Source organism: Antechinus flavipes, chromosome 3, assembly GCF_016432865.1.
Source record: "Antechinus flavipes isolate AdamAnt ecotype Samford, QLD, Australia chromosome 3, AdamAnt_v2, whole genome shotgun sequence".
Lineage (NCBI taxonomy): Eukaryota > Metazoa > Chordata > Mammalia > Dasyuromorphia > Dasyuridae > Antechinus > Antechinus flavipes.
In genome coordinates, this window is record NC_067400.1 from 40442174 (window position 1) to 40462924 (window position 20751).

Here is a 20751-nt window from a genome sequence, read left to right on the forward strand (position 1 = left end):
GAAATGATCTAACCATTCAGAGCAATTTGGAATTTTGCCCAAAGGGCTATAAAACAGGGTATGCCCTTTGATCCAGCAGTGTCATTATATAATGCCAGAGAAATTGAGACAAAATAGAGATTAGAGAATATTTAATAATTTATTTAAAAGGGAGAGATTTACTGGGATCAAATGGATCCATGGTTTAGTCCCAGGACTGAATGAGAGTATCGTCTCCCAGAATGCAGCAAACAATGTGAGTTCTCAATGACATATATACACGTGGGTCAGACTCAGGGGGTAGACTGAGGCAGGGGTGAAGTCAGGATGCTGAGAGCAAGAACAGGACTCTGACAATCCATTTTAACAGGGTGAGGGGAGGCATTGGGGATATCTGATAATTGGGATTACAGAGTGGGGAGAAGAACCCAACATTCTGATGGTGCTTAAAATAGAAGGTCTTTTTCCTTATCTGGATCATCATGATTAGGAGAGAGGGGTGGTTGAGCAGAACAATTAGGGAAATCAAGGCAGGACTGGGTCAGGATAATTGGGGAAACTGAGTCAGGATAATAAAAAAGAACTGTGGCATAATTATTAATGGATCTGTATCCCAAAGAGATCATAAAAGAGGGAAAAGGACCCACATGTGCAAAAATATTGTGGCAGCCTTTTCTGTAGTGGCAAGGAACTGGAAACTGAGTGGAGGCCCATCAGTTGGGGAAATGGCTGAATAAGTTATATTATATGAATATAATGGATATTATTGTTCTATAAGAAATGATGAGGTGGCTGATTTCAGAAAAGCCTGGAAAGACTTACATGAACTGATGATGAAGTGAGCAGAGCCAAGAGAACATTATATAGAGTAGCAACAAGATTATGTGATAGATTTGGCTCTTTTCAACAATGCCGTGATTCAAAGCAATTCCAATAAACTTGTAATGGAAAGTCCCATTCACATCCAGAGAGAGAACTATGAAGACTGAATATGGATCAAAACATAGTGTTTTTACTTTTTGTTGTTGTTTGTCTGCTTGTTTGTTTTTTTCTTTCATATGATTTTTCCCTTTTTGATCTGTTTTTTCTTGAGTAGCACAACAAATATGGAAATATATTTAGAATAATTGCACATATTTAACCTATATCAATCAGATTGCTTGCTGTTTTGGGGAGAGGGAGGGAGAAAAATTTGGAACACAAAGTTTTGCAAAGATGAATGTTTAAAACTATCTTTGCATGTATTTGGAAAAATAAAATAATATTTTTAAAAGACATATTATTCGAGTACATATAGCCTTTCAACTCTGTAAAGGAATATATGCCATGAGATCTATCCTATTTCCCTAATGAAAGCCCATCTCTGTAGATTACAGATCTTCCATTTATTTTTCTTTCCTGCCTCTCCTATCTCTATCCCCAACTGATTTCACCATCCCTCCCTTGCAAGAGGTTGACTTTGTTTCATCATTCAAGAGCCCTGAGCCTTTTGAACTCAGCAGCAGCTAGCACAAGGAAAGTGAACAAGGGAGCCCCGGATTAATAGGAAGAGCCCCCCAATCCACTTCAGGAATCATGTTGTGCCATAAAGTGTTGCAACAGCAACTTCTGTGAAAATCTAATTGGCAGAGCATGATGGCTGCTGCCTTCAGGGGCCTGGTTGGTTGAACGAGTACCTTTGATATCCCAGCAGAACCAGAATTTAGATTGGTTTATAATGAGCAATGCAAATTGACCTGAACCCACACACAGACATTATCTCTCCCATTTTAGTAATGATTTTCCTTAAGCACAGAACTGACCTTGTCATTCTCCTCCCCAATTGCATCCAGTGGCTTCCCATAGCCTCTAAGAGCAAAGATAAAATTCAGAAGGCAGATGGGCCAGTCTGGTGAAAGCATCAGGGCAGCCTGAGAAAGAGAAAGAAGGAGACAAGTGTTAGATCAAGCAAACCACCACTAGCCCCCTTGATCGCCATCTCCCTTCAGACCCTGACAGAGACAGCAGAACCCCAAACCTGACAGCTGTGGCCATAATAATGCTTCTAGCTCAGTGTCTGCAGACATCATCGTTGGAAGCATCCTCTGTGGAGACATAGCCTGGTAACTTTTCCTGCAGGGGTTACAGCCTCATCTCTGGAAAAACCAAAAAAAACATTCTCAGCACCAGAGTTCTCAGCAAACGTCGGAAACGGATGTGATTTTATCAGTGGAAATGACATGAAAGAAGAGGCGTGACTATCTGCTTTGCTGTGGTACCCTATGGACTCAGGGACCTTTCCATCAGACCCACAGCTAAAATCTTGCATATATGTTGTCTCCCCCATTACAAGGTGAGCTCCTTGAGAACAGTTTTATGTTTCTTTTCCCAACACTTAGCACCATGTTTGCACAGAATGATCATTTAATAAATACTTTATCTATCTATCTATCTATTCATCCATCAATTAATTCATTCTTTTTAGCTTTTAAATCCTTTAAAAAGTGGTCTCAGCCTGTCTTTCTAGCTTGATTGGACATTATTCCTCATTCTGGGATCCAGCCTTCACTCTGTTCTTTATACATTCACCTCATCTCCTGTAACTACCTTTCCCCAGATGGGAATTTCACTCATGAATTTCTATTACTTTGGTCAAGTCACTTTAGCCCTCCGAGTCCCAACTTCCCCTTCTGTAAAATGAGCATGAGAATATTTACTTCACAAGTTTGCTGTGAAAACCAAATGTAACAACATAAATAGAGCACTCTGCTAACTTTAAGGAACTTTAAATCACTTTAAGGCACTGTTGCAATGCAGTTACTATCAGCTCTATCATTTACTATATTCCCACAATACCATGATGTAGTCTGGGAAGGCTGCCGAAAATTGCTTGTAGTATATGGAGGCAGCTTGATGTAGTGAAAAGATAACTTGACTTGGAGACAAAATTGAATTCTGTCTTCACCATTGACTGAGTATGGAATGCTGAGTAAGTCATTTTTCTGGGACTGTTTTTGACATGTATAAGATAAGAATCTTGGCCTACATTATAAGTTCTTAATCATTATTTGTGTCATGGACATCTTTGGCAATGTGGGGAAGCAAATATACTATCAGAATAATGTGAAATATAGAAATAAACAATAAATAAATGTCAATTATAAAAATTAAAATATATAGAATATTTAATTCTCTATATAGAATATAAATATACATTTAATTAAAATATATAAAAATTAAATATATAGAATTACAAAGGAAAACCAGTTGTATTGAAATATAGCCTATAGGTAGGAAGACTGAGATCATGTCCTCTAATGGTAAGCCTAAAAATTGTGACAATTTTGAAGTAGTGGTGAGTATAAATTATATTTCGAGATAGCTGAAACAACTCTAATGTGATATGAGAATATCTGTGATTTCTATTAATGACAGTCACGTATTACTATAAGCTACTATTCACATCTCTGTGGCTTGTTGCCTATGTTTATTATTGAAATAAATGTTAAAATTTAGTTCAAGATTAGTGAAAGTGAAGATACAATTTTCCCCCCTTCAGGTTCACAGACCCCCTGAAATCTGTCCAGAGACCTCTTTGGGGATTTGTGAATAACAAATTGAGAACTCCAACACTATATAATCTCTAGGGGCTCATCCAACCTTAATATTCAGTGAGTATATAACCTTGCTATAAGTATGAGAAGAAAATCTATTGGCTTTTGGCATCCTGACAGAAAGAATAGCAAAGTCAATGAAAAGCAGAGAAGGAAGCTTGAATTTAATCCTAGCCAGAGAGGTGGCTATGATTGCTGTGTTTTATTGTGAAGGCCATTGGGTATATCTCCAGAGTCTTTCAGGCCTTCACAAAAGGCCACAGCAATTTGGTAATGATCAATTTACTTTGTTTATTATTGCATGCCAAGGTACATGATTCAGGCCAGAAGAATGCAAAAACAAAACATTCCCCCAAGACTATGCAACTTTAATGATCAATTCAACTCCATCAACATTTATTAGCACTGATTCTCCTCCTGATGGTCTAAATTGATCAAATTAAGTGAATCGTCAAAGCTCTACTTCCTTTTGTGCTGTTAGAAGTAATCATGGGGCTTTCATCTAAGACAGAAAAATAGTAGGGAAATAATGAAGATTGGAACTGATGTATAGACTTCATTATAGAAAAATCATTACACATTGGGAAATTAAACTGAGAAGGTAATTTCTCTTGACCATGTGCTTTAGGAAAATATAAAATATAACCAGTACCAATGTGTTCAAAGATATTGGATTGATTTCATGATTCTGCTGCCTTTCCCACATCATGTCCTCTTTAGGCTTCAAACCAATAAGCTGTAGAAGCAATTACATGCTTGTATCTCTTTTTCTTTCCCAAGAGATAGCAAGCAGAGCTGCAACTTTGGAGGCCCTGTAATGCTTTTTACAGAAGGAAATTTAAAATAATACCATGGGTTTCTTATTTCCCTCCAAATAGCTTAAAGTTCTTTCATATGTTTTTTCACTTAAGCTCTCTATATTATTGTGAGTTAAGCAAGCTATAATTATGCTTATTAGCAGATAAAAGAACTTCACCATCTAACTGGTCAATGAACATGGAGACTCTATCCTGTTCAATTCAACAAACATTTATTCAGGCCCTATAATATGTGCCAACCAAAGTTCTAGGAGTGAAAGGGGGAAGGGAGAGAGAGGGGATGAGAGAGAGGGACAGAATGGAAGGGAGGAAGAGATAGAGAGAGAAAAAGAGATAGAGAGAGAAAAAGAGATAGAGAGAGAAAAAGAGAGAGGGGGGAGGAAGGGAAAAAGGGAGAGAGAGAGAGGGAAAGAGAGGAAGAGAGAGAGAGAGAAGAGAAAAGAGGTAGAGGGAAGGAGGGACAAGGAGGGAGAGGAAGAGAGAGGGAGGGACAGGGAAGGAGAGAGAGAGGAAAAGGGAAAGGAAAAAAAGAGAAGGAGAAGGAAAGGGAGACAGAAGGGGGGAAGGAAGGAAGAGAAACAGATGGAGGAAGAAAGAGAGGAAGGGAAAGAGAGAGACAGAGAGAATTTAAAAAATTAGCCTCTTCTCCAAAGAATTTAAATTAGGGAAGAGAGAAAGCACAAATAAGTACACAGATACAAAACATAAATTATATATAGATCAATTTGAATGGGGAAGAATTAACAATTGAGAGAATCAAAAAGGGGTCTTTTAAGAGGTGGCCTTGAATGATCCTCAAAAAGAGCTAGTCTAGTTTCCAAGAGACAATGATGAAGAGAAAGAGCATGCTAGAACAATTTGAGTTCCATGAACTTAAAAATATATATATCTTGACAAATATTGTAATATTATTGGGTTTTTTTTGTAATCCTAGCTACTTTTAAAAAACATTATTCCAATAGGGGAATCAATAGATTTCACTGGAGTCCATCACATACACAGAGGTTGAAGAACCTAATCAATCTAGTCCCACCTGCTCAGCTTATAAATGAAGAAGCTGAGACTTATGAGGGTTAAGTGATTTCCTCAGGGTCACACAGCTGGTAAAGTCTGGTCTTGAATTCATAATTTCCTGACTGTCCCAGATGGATTCAGATGGAGGGCGGGCAACATCCTACTTAGGTGGGACTTCTTTCTGATTGGCCTGACAATTACATCATTTGGACCTTTCCAGACAAAGGCAATCCTGACTGGTGAATATTCTAATGAGGAGATGGACTAAGAATTCTCAGTTCCCTCTCCTCCCCTTCTCCTCCATCCCCAGTTAGAAAAAGCAAAGACATCCCCAGGGGAGGGCCTTAGCTCAAACAGCTTTCTATATATGGGGTAAATAACAGAGTAGATGCCTTGGGGGCTGAGAGTAATTACCTTACTCAGTTAAGGCCTTCAGAAATTACCTCACCTTCAAAAAATTAAAGTCTGAAAAAATGGATAAATTCACATTGAAATATTGATTTTAAATAAGGAGATTCAACGTTAATTTTCCTCAAAGCTCTAGACATTATACCACACTGTCTTTCTACAATCATGGATTTTTAGTTCAACAAAATATAAGTAAAACATCAGGATCGGTATAAATGACAATGAATGTTGTCCTTGTTCAAAGGACCAAAATGACATCACTATGTTGGGATCAAGTACAGTGTGTCCCCTCTATGGCTGATCAGACAGATGTGAGCTCAGAAGGCTTTACAACGAGTCTGGCATAGTCTATACGAATATTAGAAATGGAGGTGTCTCTGAATTTGTCCTTCTTACATTTCTTTTGAGCTTCTGCAGTACTGCTCTGCAGAAAGAACAGAGTATCTTCAATGCAGGCACATCATGTTGAGTGGTCCTTTGCCAGTGTCTCCCAGAATAATAGATAGATAGATAGAAAGATAGATAGATAGATATTCCAGAGTTTTTCAGAGGAATCTTGAGAATGTCTCTAAATCATTTCTTCTGATCTCCCTGTGAGTTTGTGCCTTCTGTGAGTTCTCAGTAAAATATTCTCTGATCTGCCTCAGAATATTTGACAATTCAGCTTGGCAAAGAACTACAATGTCTGGTATTTTCTCTTGCCAGGTGATCTTAAGAAAGTTCCTAAGACAAATCAAATGGAAGCAATGCAGTCTCCTGGAATGATACTGGTATACTGTCCAGGTTTCATAGACATACAACAATGAGATCAGCACAACTGCTCTGTAGATTTTCAGTATGGTAGGCAGCCTAACATTCCCTTTCTTCCACACTTTCCTTCAGGGAGTCCCAAACACTGAGCCAACTCTGGAAATCTATGCATCAATTCCATCATTTATGTGGAAAGATCAGTCTAGTATGGAGGACCCTGGTAAGAAGTTTGCCAGCAATGACTAAGAGAGAGACTCCACTTTGTGACTGTCACAGGATAACCTATTACTCTTTCTTTTATAGAGATGGATACTGGAGACATCCTTGAACTCCTGGAAGATAACTTATTCTTGCCATTTTACCTGGAAGTCTTCACTAAGTTACTGTATGAACAATGGCCCCCTGCCTTATAAATCTCAGCTGGAATAGAATTAATTAGCATCAGGCACTTTGCCACAGAATGTCATTCAGATCCTCTTCTTCATTTGGAAGTTCAGGGATTGACTTCAACCACTCAGTGGCTTCAGCATTAGTTAATCATGGTTTGTTGAAAAAGCTATGGAAGTATTCAGTCCATCTCTCCAGTAAAATGTCCTTTTCACTGAGTAGTTGAGATGCACTATCTTAGGCCCCTAAAAAGCTTTCAGGGCTTCATAAAAGCACTTTGGATGGTTACTGTCCACATAAAAACTGAATTTCATCTGTCTTCTTACTGAGTCAAGAATTCTACATCTAAGCTTCACTTATACTTTACTTTTGATGACGTTAAATTCTGCTTTCTTAAGAGACATAAGAATTATTCTGCTGGCAAACTCTATGGAGTTTTTTGTTTGTTTATTTAGCAGCTTCTGAATTTCCCCATCATTTTTTTTCAAACCAATCTTGATGTTTATTAGTGTTCTGTCCTAGATGAGTAAATGAGGTGCTATGCAAAAAATTTCTGAAAGCTACGCACTCCATTCTGCTTCAATCATGTGATGGCTCAGCTTACCCTCTTAGGTTAGCAACTAACTGTTCATGGTGCACAGTGGAGAACTCTAATCTGTTGATATTAAATCTTGCCTTCCGGCTACCATTTTTGTTAAATACTACTGTTTAGCTTGGAGAGGATAAGTCTATGATCAGTCCCACACATTGCCTGGTCATTCTCTCAAGTTGTCCACCTCTTCTTCTTACAATGACATAGTCTATTAAATGCCAAAGCTCTCTGCGAGAGTGCAAGAAGTTTTATTGCATTTAGGTAAACAGAAGACAGTATTGGTGATGAGAAGGTCATGAGATGCACAAGTATTCAATAGTTGGTGACTGCTGCTCTTGCTTATCTGACTCCATTCCTCCAGAGGCTCCCTGCCATGTCTGGCAGTCTGTCCTTACTCTGGCATTCAAGTCACTCAGAATTACAAGCTTATCCTCTTTTAGCATATTGATGATGAAGATCTCCAGATCTTCATAAAATTTTTCTTTGACCTTGTCAAGGTTTATCATGATGGGAGCATATACACAGAGATGGGGACATGGCACTTTCCTGCAAGTGGTAATCACATTGCCACAAGTCTGTCTTTCACTCCTTTGGGGAGGTATACAAGTTTGTTGACTACATTAATTTTGAGTGCAAAAGCCAGAAAAATGAGTATCCAGTTTTATTCAGGGTTGCTATCTGCTGAGTTCTCTCACAAGCACCATTCATCTTTCAGGTTTATTGGATTTTTCGTTGTAAACATACACACATTCTATATACTGATAATGACTGGAATCATCTTCATGAAAAGTTTTTGTACTATTATTTTGACTGCAGGTTGGGATCTTTGCCTGCCATAGAAATTTTTTAAAGCACCTCTTCTTGCCATTCCCTCTTGCCAGGAGGTGAGTATATAGACCTTAAAAAAGACTAATCCTACATCCATGAAGCTGTTGAATCTCATTGCTGCCTTCAGTTCAGTGAGAAGATGACCCTCTGGCCTGGGCTGCCTGTTATGATTACACACTGCCTCGGCAAACAGTAAATGATTAATAAATGCTGAACAATCACAAGACTCAAATACCCTTATGACTTGAGACAACCACAAGGCTCAACAACTTGCGTTCTGTTCCCACAAAACCCAAGAATGTCTGTATTGTCCCAAAAATGACTGCATGCATGGGTCTGTCATGGGAACAGTTTATTAAAGACCTAAGAATGACTGTGTTGGGTTCCGTCTTTTTGTGGTTTTTATGCTTAAAAGTCCTATCCCTGCCAGAAGCCACAAGCCATTCTTCTTAGAAGGACTTCCACTTATAAATGTTTTCTTCACTTTGGAAATTAAACTTGCTTGATTCTTGACTTTCTTGTCTCTGGTCCACTCTGGTCCACAGTTTAGTCCCAGCCACCCACAGATTAGAGCTTGGTTCTGGTTCGGTTGACAAATTCAATGACCCCTGAGGTTTTCTCCATCTCTATATTCAGGAGCTATAATCTATGATCACATGGCATTGAACAACACATGTCCACTTCAGATATTTCAAAATGAATTGAAGAGATCTTGTGTCAGGTTCAAGAAACAAGATTCTTTATTGAAACTGGCTCAGATTAGTAGGTGTTTCTGCTTGCAGATGCCAATGTATTAATTAATTAAAGTATCCTTAGTGAGAGCAATAACATCCTGGAAGAGTTGGTGCAATCATCCACACTGAAAAAACAAAGTGACTGAAAAATAATGTTGTCTAGACTGAAATACAATTAGAGGCAGCAAATCAAATTAGTCCATAAATGTATATATTGGACAGATGCTGAAAACAGATGGTGAGCTGGAACCAGAATTGACAAATGTCTTGCATTGTATTAGGAAAGAAGCCTGGCACTTTAGGATCATTCATTGATGTAGAGATGGAAGGACACTCGGAGGTCATCTAGTACAACTTTATTTCATAGATCAGGGTTGTGGTCCAGGGAGGCTGAATTGCTTGTTTAACATCATAAGTTTAATTAAGTGGCAAATCTATAATTAAACTCAAGTCCACTGATTTGACACTCACATCAAGAATACCAAATTATTTGCTTTTCCAAAAGTCTCTTTTTCCCTGAGGCAATTGGGGTTAAGTGACTTGCCCAGGATCATCTAGCTAGGAAGTATTAAGTGTCTGAGGGCAGATTTGAACTCAGGTCCTCCTGACTTCAGGGCTGGTGTTCAATCACCAGCTAGCTAACCCCACCCAAATCTCTCTTTTTAACAACTTGTAGTGAGAGCTGCAAATTAGAGAACATCAGAATCAAGGAAGAATCAAAAATATGAATATGGCAATGGAAACAAAGATGTATGGTGGGAACAAATATGGTGCAACATTCAACTCATGATGACAGGCATTAGTTAAGTGCCTGTCAGAGGTCTTTGAGCATTATTTGTGTTTGTTCCTTTTATATTTATTCTATATGTACTTCATTCAGCTAATAAGCATTTATAAGGCCCCTACTAGATGCCAAAGGCTGTGCTAAGAGCTGCCCTTGAGGAGTTTGCAATCTAATTGGGGAAGACAATAAGTGAACATATATGGCAGACATGTTATATATAGGATAAGTAAGAATTATGAGAAGGCACTTAAGAGGGGGAGCCTTCTTGTAGAAAATGAGAAGCTAGGAGGTGAAGCTGGTGAGGGAGAACATTCCAGTATGGGGGACAGCCAGATGGAGTGTCTTGGTCATGGAACAGCCAGGAAGCTGGTGTCACTGGATAGAAAAGTATATGATGGGAGGCAAGGTATGAAAAGACTGGAAAGGTAGGAGGAAGCTAGATTAAGAAGGGCTTTGAATGCCAAACAGAGCATTTTGTATTTGCTCCTGAATGCAATGTTTATATTATATAGGCTTGTATAGGTACTTGTCATCCCAAAGCTATAGTCCCCAATTAGAAAATAAGTTCTTTGAAAGGAATTTTTAATTTTTGCTTTTATATCCATCCCCAAAACCCAGGTCAATGCCTTGTACATAGTAGGTGCTTAATAGTGGATTGTTGATCTCTTTCAAGAAATGAGGTACCTGTTGGACCAGATGCCTCTAGAATTTTGGATTCCTCCTGAAATTCTTGTCACCCATTGAACTGTTACTTAGCTCTTTAATATGTGTGGCTCCTGCTTCTGTAACCAAAGTGAAGGTATCTAGAGGATAGTGACCTGTCTTTCCTTGCTTTTGTGTTTCCTCAAGTGCTACATACACAATAAATCTGAAATGTGTTAGGATGGATGACTCAATCAATTGGCACCAATTATCTCCCCCCCCCCCTTTTCTTTTTCCAGTTAGTACTTAGATTCATGTCTGATGCAAATCTCCCCAAGGTGACTAAAACCTCAGAGACCTTTGACTAGATTACAGTAATATGCTGTATGGGCCACTGCTCTTGAAAAACACCTGGAAGGCAAATAACTAAGAGAATTAAGGTTCTTAGGTCCTTCCAGAAACTTTTAGGCTAAAATTTTTATTCTTCCTAAATTCATTTCTTATAATATTCCATCACAGAATATAAAATCAATTACCCTCATTCTCCTGAAGTTTGGGGCACAGAATTAAATGCCACTGAGAGGGGCATAGGTCATGTCACATGATTCTAAGTTTACTTTGATAAGGATAGTATAGAAAAACTGCATTCATGATAAAAACCAGAGTTTATAAGGGTTACTATTTTAAAATGAATTTTAAAATAATTTATTATTTCTTGATATAACTAAACATTTCAGGCCTTTCAAACTGATGGACTTCAAATTGATGGTGATTGCTGACAAATAACAAGTTCACAAATTTTATTTAACTATAGAGAGAAGGTGAAGTTTTACACTGATCAAAATAGGACCCCCAATTCAGGGGTACAACAGATATGCCTAATAAATACAGGATATGGAAGCAGGATCTTCTAATCAGTAATAATTTTTGAATAAGAAAAATCTAAGAAAATAATAAGTAAGAAAATAAGAAAAATGAGCAATAGGACTATTTTTTTTTAAATAAAGAAAGAAAAGAGTTCTTCCCAAGGAGCATGGGTCACCATGGCAAGGATTGGTTCCCTCTCCTTGGCTGGAGGACCATTTATAAGCTAGTCAGTTATAGGTTCTTCACACGATCATAGCCTGGAGTTGGAAGGATTCTCAGAGATCAGCTCCTTCAATGCCCTCATTTTACAGATGTGGAAACTGAGTCCCAGACAGGTGCAAGGTCATGCAGGGAGTAAGTTGCAAGGCTGGTTTTGAGATTCCATTTCCTCTGATTCTAATCCCCACGGTGACAGACTGCCTCTCGTTATCCTTATTCAATCCAACCCAATACATATTAAAAGTGCCAACAGGTACCGGGGTAGTTAAAAACAAACAAAAATATTACGTAAATCTAACATTTTCTAGTATATTCCAGACTCAATCTCTTTCACAAGCTAGGGCTCGAACTGATTTGGAGACGGGACTTGAGTTCAAATCTCAACTATCATTGAGTGACCCGTGTGACCTTGGGCAAGCCACCTAAACTCTCGGCCTCAGTTTCCTCGTTTGTAAAAGGGGGAAGAGTTGCAGGAAGGGCCTACGGAGTCCCTTTCAGCTCCGAACCTAGGATGCTGGTCCTCATTTTGGGGTTGGTGGAAGCTGGCCTAGACGGCCCCCGAAAGTGATGTCCCTTCTAGCTCTCCAAGCAGCTACCCCCAACTAGCATCAGCCAGTCTTGAGCGGAGGGAGGGGCACGCAGTGGAGCATGCGCAGTGGGGACACGCGCGCGGGCGCTCCAGGTGCGCAGTGGGGTTTCCTGCGCTTCCTGCGCTCCCTGCGGGGCTCCTCCCCCGCAGCCCCGCCGCGCGTCTTTGCGTCACTTCCTGTGGCGGGGCTTCGGCGTGCGTCGCCTCACAACGGTCGCTCCATAATGCGGGCGGCGGTGTTCACGGGGCCGGCCTCCGGGGAGGAGGCGGGGCCGGGGGCGGGGCCGGGGCCGCGCCTGCCGCACCTCGGGGCGGCCGCTGGAGCCCTGGAGCGCCGCGGGCGCGGGGCGTAAAGGCGGCCGCGGCGGAGCTCGGCCCTGCGGCTGAGGCGGCAGCAGCGGCGTCGGCGGCCGCCGCCTCGTCCTCGTCCTCGGCTCGGTCCTTGTCGGGGGCCTGGGCCCGTGGCCCCTCCTCGGCCTCGCCTGGGCCGCCGTCGCCACGTCCCCTCCATCCCCCCGCGGACCCGAGGCGGGCACGGCCGCGGCATGTGGCGCTGGGTCCGGCAGCAGCTGGTAGGTGGCCCCCGGGCTGGCGGGAGGGGACGAGGGCTCCCCGGGCCGGGCTCCGCCGCAGCCTGGCAGCGTCCGGGGCTGCGGCTGAGGCTGCGGCAGGGACCGGGACTAGAACCCACTATCAGCTCCTGACATCTCTGGAGCGCTTTAAAGTGTGCTAAGCGCTTTATCCACTCCCCCTCCTCCTCGCGGAGCTTTTTTTAATCAGCAAACATTTATGCAGCCCTGCCACATCCCGCCTCAGGAGGTCAGAAGACCTCCAAACTTGATTGTATCTTTGGCGGGCGCTGGGGCGCCTGCCTCCCGCTGCCAGCCCCCCACCTTCTGCCACGTAGAGCCTTGAAGAGGCTTCCCACAACCAGGCTGTGTGTCCCGGGTGGGGCGTGAACCCACAGGATTCCGACTTTAACGAGGAGGAAGGGAAGGATCGTCCAAGACTGGGGTTTCACCTGCCTGGGGAACTCCCGGTGTGTAGCGCGCGTCCTGGTGGTCTTGTCTGCATCCAGACACCGCTTGTCTCGGAAGCCCCCAGACCCGTGGCTCTCCAATGCCCCGGTGCCAGGGACACCCGGCAACCCCGGTTCAGAACTTTTCAGTTGCCACTCCTTTTTTCCCGGGAACAGAATACAAGGGTTTGCCCCGACCATTTAAGGGCTTTCACAGTCTACCATCCTTCCAGCCCCCCATTTTATGAGCAGTGTTCTTGTTCCCATTTATCTGCCTTCAGGATTCTAGTCTTCTCCCAAAGCTCCGAGAAGCTTCCCCGACTTGTTAGTGTTCTCTTTTTCCTCCTTTTACTTCGTTAATATTAAGTCTTATCTGTGTCACTCTCTGCCCTATTGCCACAGTACCAGGGCAGTGGCTGTTGATGGCCCGAGTGCCTCGCATGGAGTGGCACCTGATAAATGCCTTCCGGGATTCACTTTTAAGTCGTTGTGGAAGAGAGGGGGCAGAACCCCTCAAATCTTTCAGAGATTGTGACTTAATGCCAAAGAGTTCATTCAGAGAGAAAACTGCCCCAAATAACTGCAGGTTAGTGGCTGCTGCCACCGGGGACATTGAGAATATATTTTTTTCCTCACTGAAGAGGTCTAATTCAGCCAGCACAGTAATGTCTCTTAATATAATTTTGAAGGAAAATACAAGTAAAGCAATCTGCTATTTAGCATTTTAATTGGCTGATTTGAAGGGCAGTATAAAAAGTTACACAGGAACAGGAACCAAGATTCTTCTGGAAATGTAATAGTTAAGTGAAATTTTGATAAATACCTCTTTTTCCTTTTGTACAGTCTTTTTTCCTTTTTTTTTTTTAAATAATATTTTATTTTTCCAAATACATGCAAAGACAGTTTTCAACATTCACCTTTGTAAAACCTTGTGTTCCAGATTTTTCTTTTTCCTTCCTCTTACCCTTCCACAAAACAGCAAACAGTCTGATATGGGTTAAACACATGCTAATCTTCTAAACATATTTCCATGTTCCTCATAGTATTCAAGAAAAAAATGAGAAAAAAAAAAAAAACAAGCAAGCTAGCAAACAACAATAAAGTGAAAATGTTATGCTTTGATCACAGTCTTCTTAGTCCACTTTCTGGATATGGATGGCACTTTCCATCCCTTCTATTGAAATTGCCTTGAATCACCTCATTGTTGGAAAGAGCCAAGTCCATCACTGTTGATCATGACATAATCTTCTTGTTATTATTTGTACACTATTTTTAAAACATAAAATTCTCTTGTTTTTAAAATCCTTTGGTGATCATGTTTCACAGCAAACATTCTGATTTCACAGCAAACACAAGGGGTAACACAAAATTTGAATAAGACACAGAATCATAGATTTAAAGCTAGAAGGGATTTTAGAAGCTATCTAAGTTCCTTTATATTACAGATAAAGAAGTTACGTCATATGTCCAAAGTCACACAGGAAATAAGTGACAGAGAGCATATTGAAACCCACAACTTTTGACTCCAAATCCAATGCATTTTCCATACCACAGTTTTTAATACATGGTTTCTCTCCATGTATGAAAGACATTCTGATATCAATAAAACTAATACTTTGTGGTCTAAAGCTTATGTTTTTGTTATAACTGATTATAGATTCAGGTATAGTAGAAACTTGGAATATTCTTGTTTATTAGGCTACCAGATTTTTGATGCCATTTAATATGGTAGTATTAGACTTTAACTTTGATTCTGTAAAACGATAAAGTCAGTAAGAATTTATTAAGTGCTTACTATGTATCAGGAACTTTTAAGCACTAAAATATTAAAAAAGGAAGGCAAAAACAATATTAGAATGTTTGCATTCTAATGGTAGACAATGTATAAACAAAATAGTTTGGTGATCTATCTTATATTTTGTTTAATTTAGTCAATTGATTAATTCGTTTGCACAAAAGCCTTTTTTAGTGAAGATTATTCTAAAGTGATAGTTGATGTCTTTTCTAGTTGTTAAAGCTTCAGGGGGATCCATTCTGGGGACTATTAATTAGTGTTAGATTACTTGAATAGTTGGATTCTTGGGGGGGGATTAGAGGAAAATTAGAGGAAAACTGCATATACATATTGTGTGTGTATACACGATATTTTAAAAATTCTTTCAAATAGTTTTCAGTGATTGGCAGTCTGTAATCCCATTAGGTATTGGTGATTTTGCTGAATGATGGATATTGGATGATTGGCTAAGTGCTAGGCAGTTAATAATTTAGTGTGCCTAAGGATTACCTTAGATTTTCATTTGCATACACGAACAGTTTCATTTTTGAAAGTTCTCGGATCCTCTGAGTGTATTTTTATTATTGTTCAGTCATTCTCACTCATGTTCGACTCTTCCTACCCCTCTGTAGGGTTTTCTTGGGCAAAGATAGTGGACTAGTTGGCTATTTCCTTCTCCACCTCATTTTCCAGGTAAGGAACAGCACAGATAGTTAAGCGATTTGTCTGAGGTCACACAGCCTGGAAATGTGGAGGTTGCAATTGAACTTGGGTCTTCTTGACTCCACACTGGCCTCTCACTGCCGCTAGTGATAAAGATACAAATAGAATCCCTCTAAAAGTAAGGACTGAAAGAGTGGTGGTAAGGTAGTTGGAGGGAAGGAACTACAAGTTTGTTGGTGAGGTTATGGAACAGATAACTAGAGGAGTCCAGACTGACAAAACATGAAAAATACTAAGTTGGCATTTGTTCTTCACAGAGGTAGTACAAAAGGAGTGAGAATGTGTTCATTTCAATATTGTTGATGTAAAAATAAGTGTTACCATCAGACTCTTTCCTGGGTATATACTTTTATTATCTTTTACACTGGACTGAGAGAATAAAAGGGAAACGAGGACAGTATAACTTTGGAATTTCTGGGTTTGGTGAACTAGTTTGTGGTTGGATCCTTCTAGGGGAAGGTAACACGTTGAAAGTTTAAATGAATACAGCAGATTGATCAATCACTTTACATTGTTCCTCCTACATACTCCAAGTTTTGCTATAGAAAAACATAGCTCTTCAATAGAAATATAGATTATAAAAATATATATAAATTCTCTAGAGTATATCTCTAGAAGAGATATACTTAACTTTTCTTGTGTGTGGCATGGACACCTTAGATAGTCTGGTAAAGCCTATTAGAATAATGTTTTTACAGATGTAAAATAAAATACATAGGATTACAAAGAGAGCCTGTCCTTAAGGAGCCATCCTGGAACAGTGACTAAGCTGATCTGGTTCATCCCTCTAAAAGTGAGAACTGAAAAGGTGGTGGTAAGGTAGTTGGGGGGAGGGAACTACAAGTTTGTTGGTGAGAGGTTATGTTCATAGACTCCATTATTTTGGAAACACAACAATAGAATAGGCCTAGAATCCTGATTCAAGATTCTTTGTTTTCCATCACTGTTAAAAGTTCTAAGGAAAAAGAAAAAAATTTCTTTTTTATTACATTCTGTCTCAAATAATACTGTATTCATTGTATACAATCTCAAAATGTTGAAATTCACATGAAAATAGAAATTAATTCATTAGTTTTTTTGAAACCATGTTATAGCCTATCTTAATGTTTCTTTATTATAATATTGTAGTTACTTATTAAAAAGTCTTTAATATTTCTTTGCAAACTTCCTAATTATTTCAAGTTTATACAAATTTAAAATTTGAGGTGTCATGATAGAACCATAGGAAAGCTGGAGAGAAATTACCAAAATCATTTAGAAATGGATCTATGGTACTTCAGTGTCATTTTAGAGCACAAAGATTTGCACAGTGCTTTAGTTAAGTCATTTGATTTTCATCATAACAGCTTTGAGAGGTAGGTATACTGCTATTATTTCCATTTTGACAGATGAGAAAAGTTAAATGAGTTGCCCAGAGACACTTTTTAAATGTCTGAGGTAGGATTTGAACTCAAATTCTTGACTCCAAATTCAACACTTTTCACTTTGTCACCTTGGTATCCCACTTGTTTGAAGGAATACTATTGGCATAAGGGGAATTTTTTAATACTGTTATATGCTCACCAACTTTTATATATATATGTATATACATATACAGACAGGCAGGTAAAGAGATATACACACATGCAGGTAAAGATATATATATATATATATACAAATGTAGGTATCGATGCACCTTTTTTATTTTTTATTTTATTTATTTATTTATTTTGCTGAGGCAATTCGGTCATACAGCTTAGGAAATATTAAAAGTGTCTGAGGCTAGATTTGAATTCAGGGCTGGTACTCTGTCCACTGTGCCATCTAGCTCCCCCCCAAGATGAACTTTTAATAAGAACATTTTATTATGTTGTATGTTCAGTCAAACTGCCTTTTCGTCTATATGTGTATTCAATTTTTCTTCAGATTATGTTGTAAAAATACATTTGCGCTCTGCTAGAAATATAAATGAGACAAATGTGAGTGCCTGGGAAAGAACCCTGAGTTTCTTTTCGGTTTGTGCTGCTTTAGAAAACAGAATGCAGGCCTCTTTTCTTTGAGAGTGCAGAGTCTGTGCGCCTTCCTTTCTTGAGGCTGTCTCCTCCTTCTCATACTGTTTCTGTCTTAGAGAAAGGGACATGGAGCAAAGTGAGTTTGGGAGGAAGCCTTCCCTCATTGGAGTGTGACCCTGTCATGTTAGTGGGTGGTTTGAAGTTAGGAATTCTCTTTTAGACTAGATCTTTTGAGTTCTTGCCTTTCTTTAAGTTGATATTCTGATTGTTGATGTCCATTTCCTAAAATACTCATCTAGTTCTTTTGGTTTTGGAGCTATTATGATAGAATTCTTTAAGTTCCAACAACAGTAGGTGTTTCCCAAGTCTAAGCACAGGTAGTCCTGTTACTGTGCAGTATTTTTCTAAGATCCATAGGAATCTGGATTGGCGGCCTTTGGCATAAATGGATTTGGAAGGTTGGTGCAGATTTTTGAGCTGACCCTCTACCATACTCCTCCATCTCCCCAGCCCAGTGGCTTTTTTTTTTTTTTTTTTTTTTTTTACCTCTAGGATTATTTATAAAATTCTGTTTTGCTTTTAAAACTTATCAGCTCGTACCTTCTTGCATTTCCAATCTTCCATATACTCTGTGATCTTTGCTGTTCTTCTCCATTTCCAACTCTAGGCATTGTCACTGGCTGTTTTCAGGGCCTAGAATTTTCTCCCTCTTTTCTATCTCCTGGCTTCCCTGGCTTTCTTTAAATCTCACCAGAAGCCTCCCTTTCTGCAAAAAGGCTTTCTGAGTCCTTTATCTTAATGTTTTTCTTCACTTTGATATACCTCCAATTTATCCTATGTGTATGTATTGATTGATATCTTGTTTGTATATGTATATTTTATCTTACCCCATCTTCCATTAGACTGTGAGTACTATGAGAGCAGGTATATCTTTGGGTTTAATTAACAGTTGGGTTATAGACAAATAGCCATATATTTTCTCTATGCCTGCCACTTATTTCAGATAGGTTCCACAGTTGTCTAAATTCTCTGAATAATTTTTTGCTTAGAACTTGCCCTTTCAACATATGAAAACTTGAATAAGGAAACTATTCTCATTTGAATCCAGTTTTTATCACCCAATTCTTTTTCCTTTAGACTCTCCAACATCAAGATTCATGCCCTTTAGAGTGACTGAATCCTCAATAGGTCCCCTGAATTCTAGTTAGTTTGTTCTTCTAAAACACCTAAAAATACTTGTTTTTGAATAATCACTTTTATCCTCATAAAAGGATTTTCAAGAGGTTTACCTTTAAAGCAAAATTTCAGGTTATACACTTTCATATATGCAATCACAACTAGGCCAGTAAATTCCCCCCCCCCCCCCTGCTCCCACTCCCCCGTGAAACAAATGAGGCATTCTTTGAATCTCCATTATTTGGACAGGAAAGCAGTCTAGAGTCATTTTGAAGTCATTTGACTTCAAGACATATCTGGGGAAAAACAATATGATGAATTTTTTAATATTAGTAATATAAAAGATAAGTTTAATTTTCTGCTGTTTCTTATCATATGCTTTTAGTTGCTGAATTATCTTCAAATGTTTTAATTATAAGAGTATCCTATATAACATTGAACATTCGCTTACATTCTTTTCTAGATTTTTGTTTGTCTTAAGTTTTTACATTAATTAAATTTCCCTATTATTCCTTCTCCCTCCTAGAGAACAATTCCATACAACAAAGAAATTTTTTTTTAAAAGATTAAAGAGGAAGAGAAGAAAAATTCAGTAAAACCAAATGGGATTATACGCGCCCCCCCCCCCCCAATCTCATTTTATATACAATGCTCCACACCTGAGGACACCCAGTAGAAATCAATGTCTTCTCTAGAGTTAAACCTGTTTTTCGTAATTTTGCAGCATCGTTTTTTGTTGTTGTTTTTGGTGACCATTCTTTCCATTTACATTGCTCAAATAGTGGTATATATTTTCCTGGCTCTGCTTCATTCCTGTTGTATCAGTTTATATGCTTCATATGTATCTCCATGCTTCCTTATAGTCAAGTTACACTGTTAGTTGTTTCCCAACAGGTGTAGCATTCGGTTTTGGCTCTACCATCATTATCTCTTCCCCCTCCATACCATTCTTCATAAATTCATTCTCTGGAAACTCGTCTTGAGATTGTTTCAGCTTGTGCAGTCTCACGTCTTCAGCACCTTCGGCTTCCTAGGTGCCTCTGACTGGAGGGCTTGGGGTTAGAGAAAACACTTTCCCCATAACCTCCCCTTAAAGAGGGCTGAGGTCAGCTAGCTCCACATTTTGCAGCTATCTGCTTAGTTTTTTTTTTTTTTAAACTCCCCTGACTTCATGTCCAGTGCTGGTACTGTCATCCTTCCACTGTTCCCTCCCATTTACCTATCTTGCCTTTCTACAGTCCCATGTTGTATCCCAATGTTCCATTGTAAAGTAAATCTGGAAAGGCAGGCCCTGCTCTGACTCTGATCCCCAAACAGCCTATCTTGCCTTTCTTTTTGCTGCTGTTAACGTTTCTAGAATCACATCAAAGAATAACAAGGAGAAGGGGCAGTCTTTTTGTTAGTTTTGTTTGTGGCACTCATTCAGTAGACAGACATTTATCAAGCACTTGCTATGTGCCAGATGAGGGAAGGGATACAAATATACTTCCTTCCCCAAGACTGCTTCTTTCTCCAAGGAACTAATAGGAGAAGACTGTCTTATAAAAAGAAGATTAAAGTGGGTAAGGGAAATGGAAGTCCTGAGGGCCTAGTATTATGTGAGTGCAACCTAGTAAGAAATGAGATAGTGGCTGTCCTAGGTACCCTCCTTAGGCTTCTGGGAGGAGCCATCCAAGCAGAGAAGGCAGACAAGAGTAAAAGCTACTTTTTGTTTTTAGTGTGATTAATTATAGTGATTGTTCCTAATGTTAAACTAGCTTTATATTCCTGTTGTAAATCTAATTTGGTCATAATGAAAATTTCTTGCATAAATTGCTCTAATCTGACAGTTTATTTAAAAATTTTGAATCGTTATTCATTTAACA

General features: G+C 39.3%; 1 protein-coding gene across 5 annotated transcripts in view; it reads left to right on the forward strand.

The window, feature by feature from the left end:
- Window positions 1-12572: 12572 nt before the first annotated feature.
- ATP11B (ATPase phospholipid transporting 11B (putative)) overlaps window positions 12573-20751 on the forward strand; it is a 123745-nt gene continuing 115566 nt past the window's right edge. For all 5 annotated transcript variants that reach the window (XM_051983239.1, XM_051983236.1, XM_051983238.1 and 2 more), the window contains exon 1: window positions 12573-12776. In XM_051983239.1, coding sequence (XP_051839199.1) covers window positions 12750-12776 — 27 coding nt within the window. In that variant the 5' untranslated portion in view covers window positions 12573-12749. The remainder of the gene's footprint in view (window positions 12777-20751) is intronic.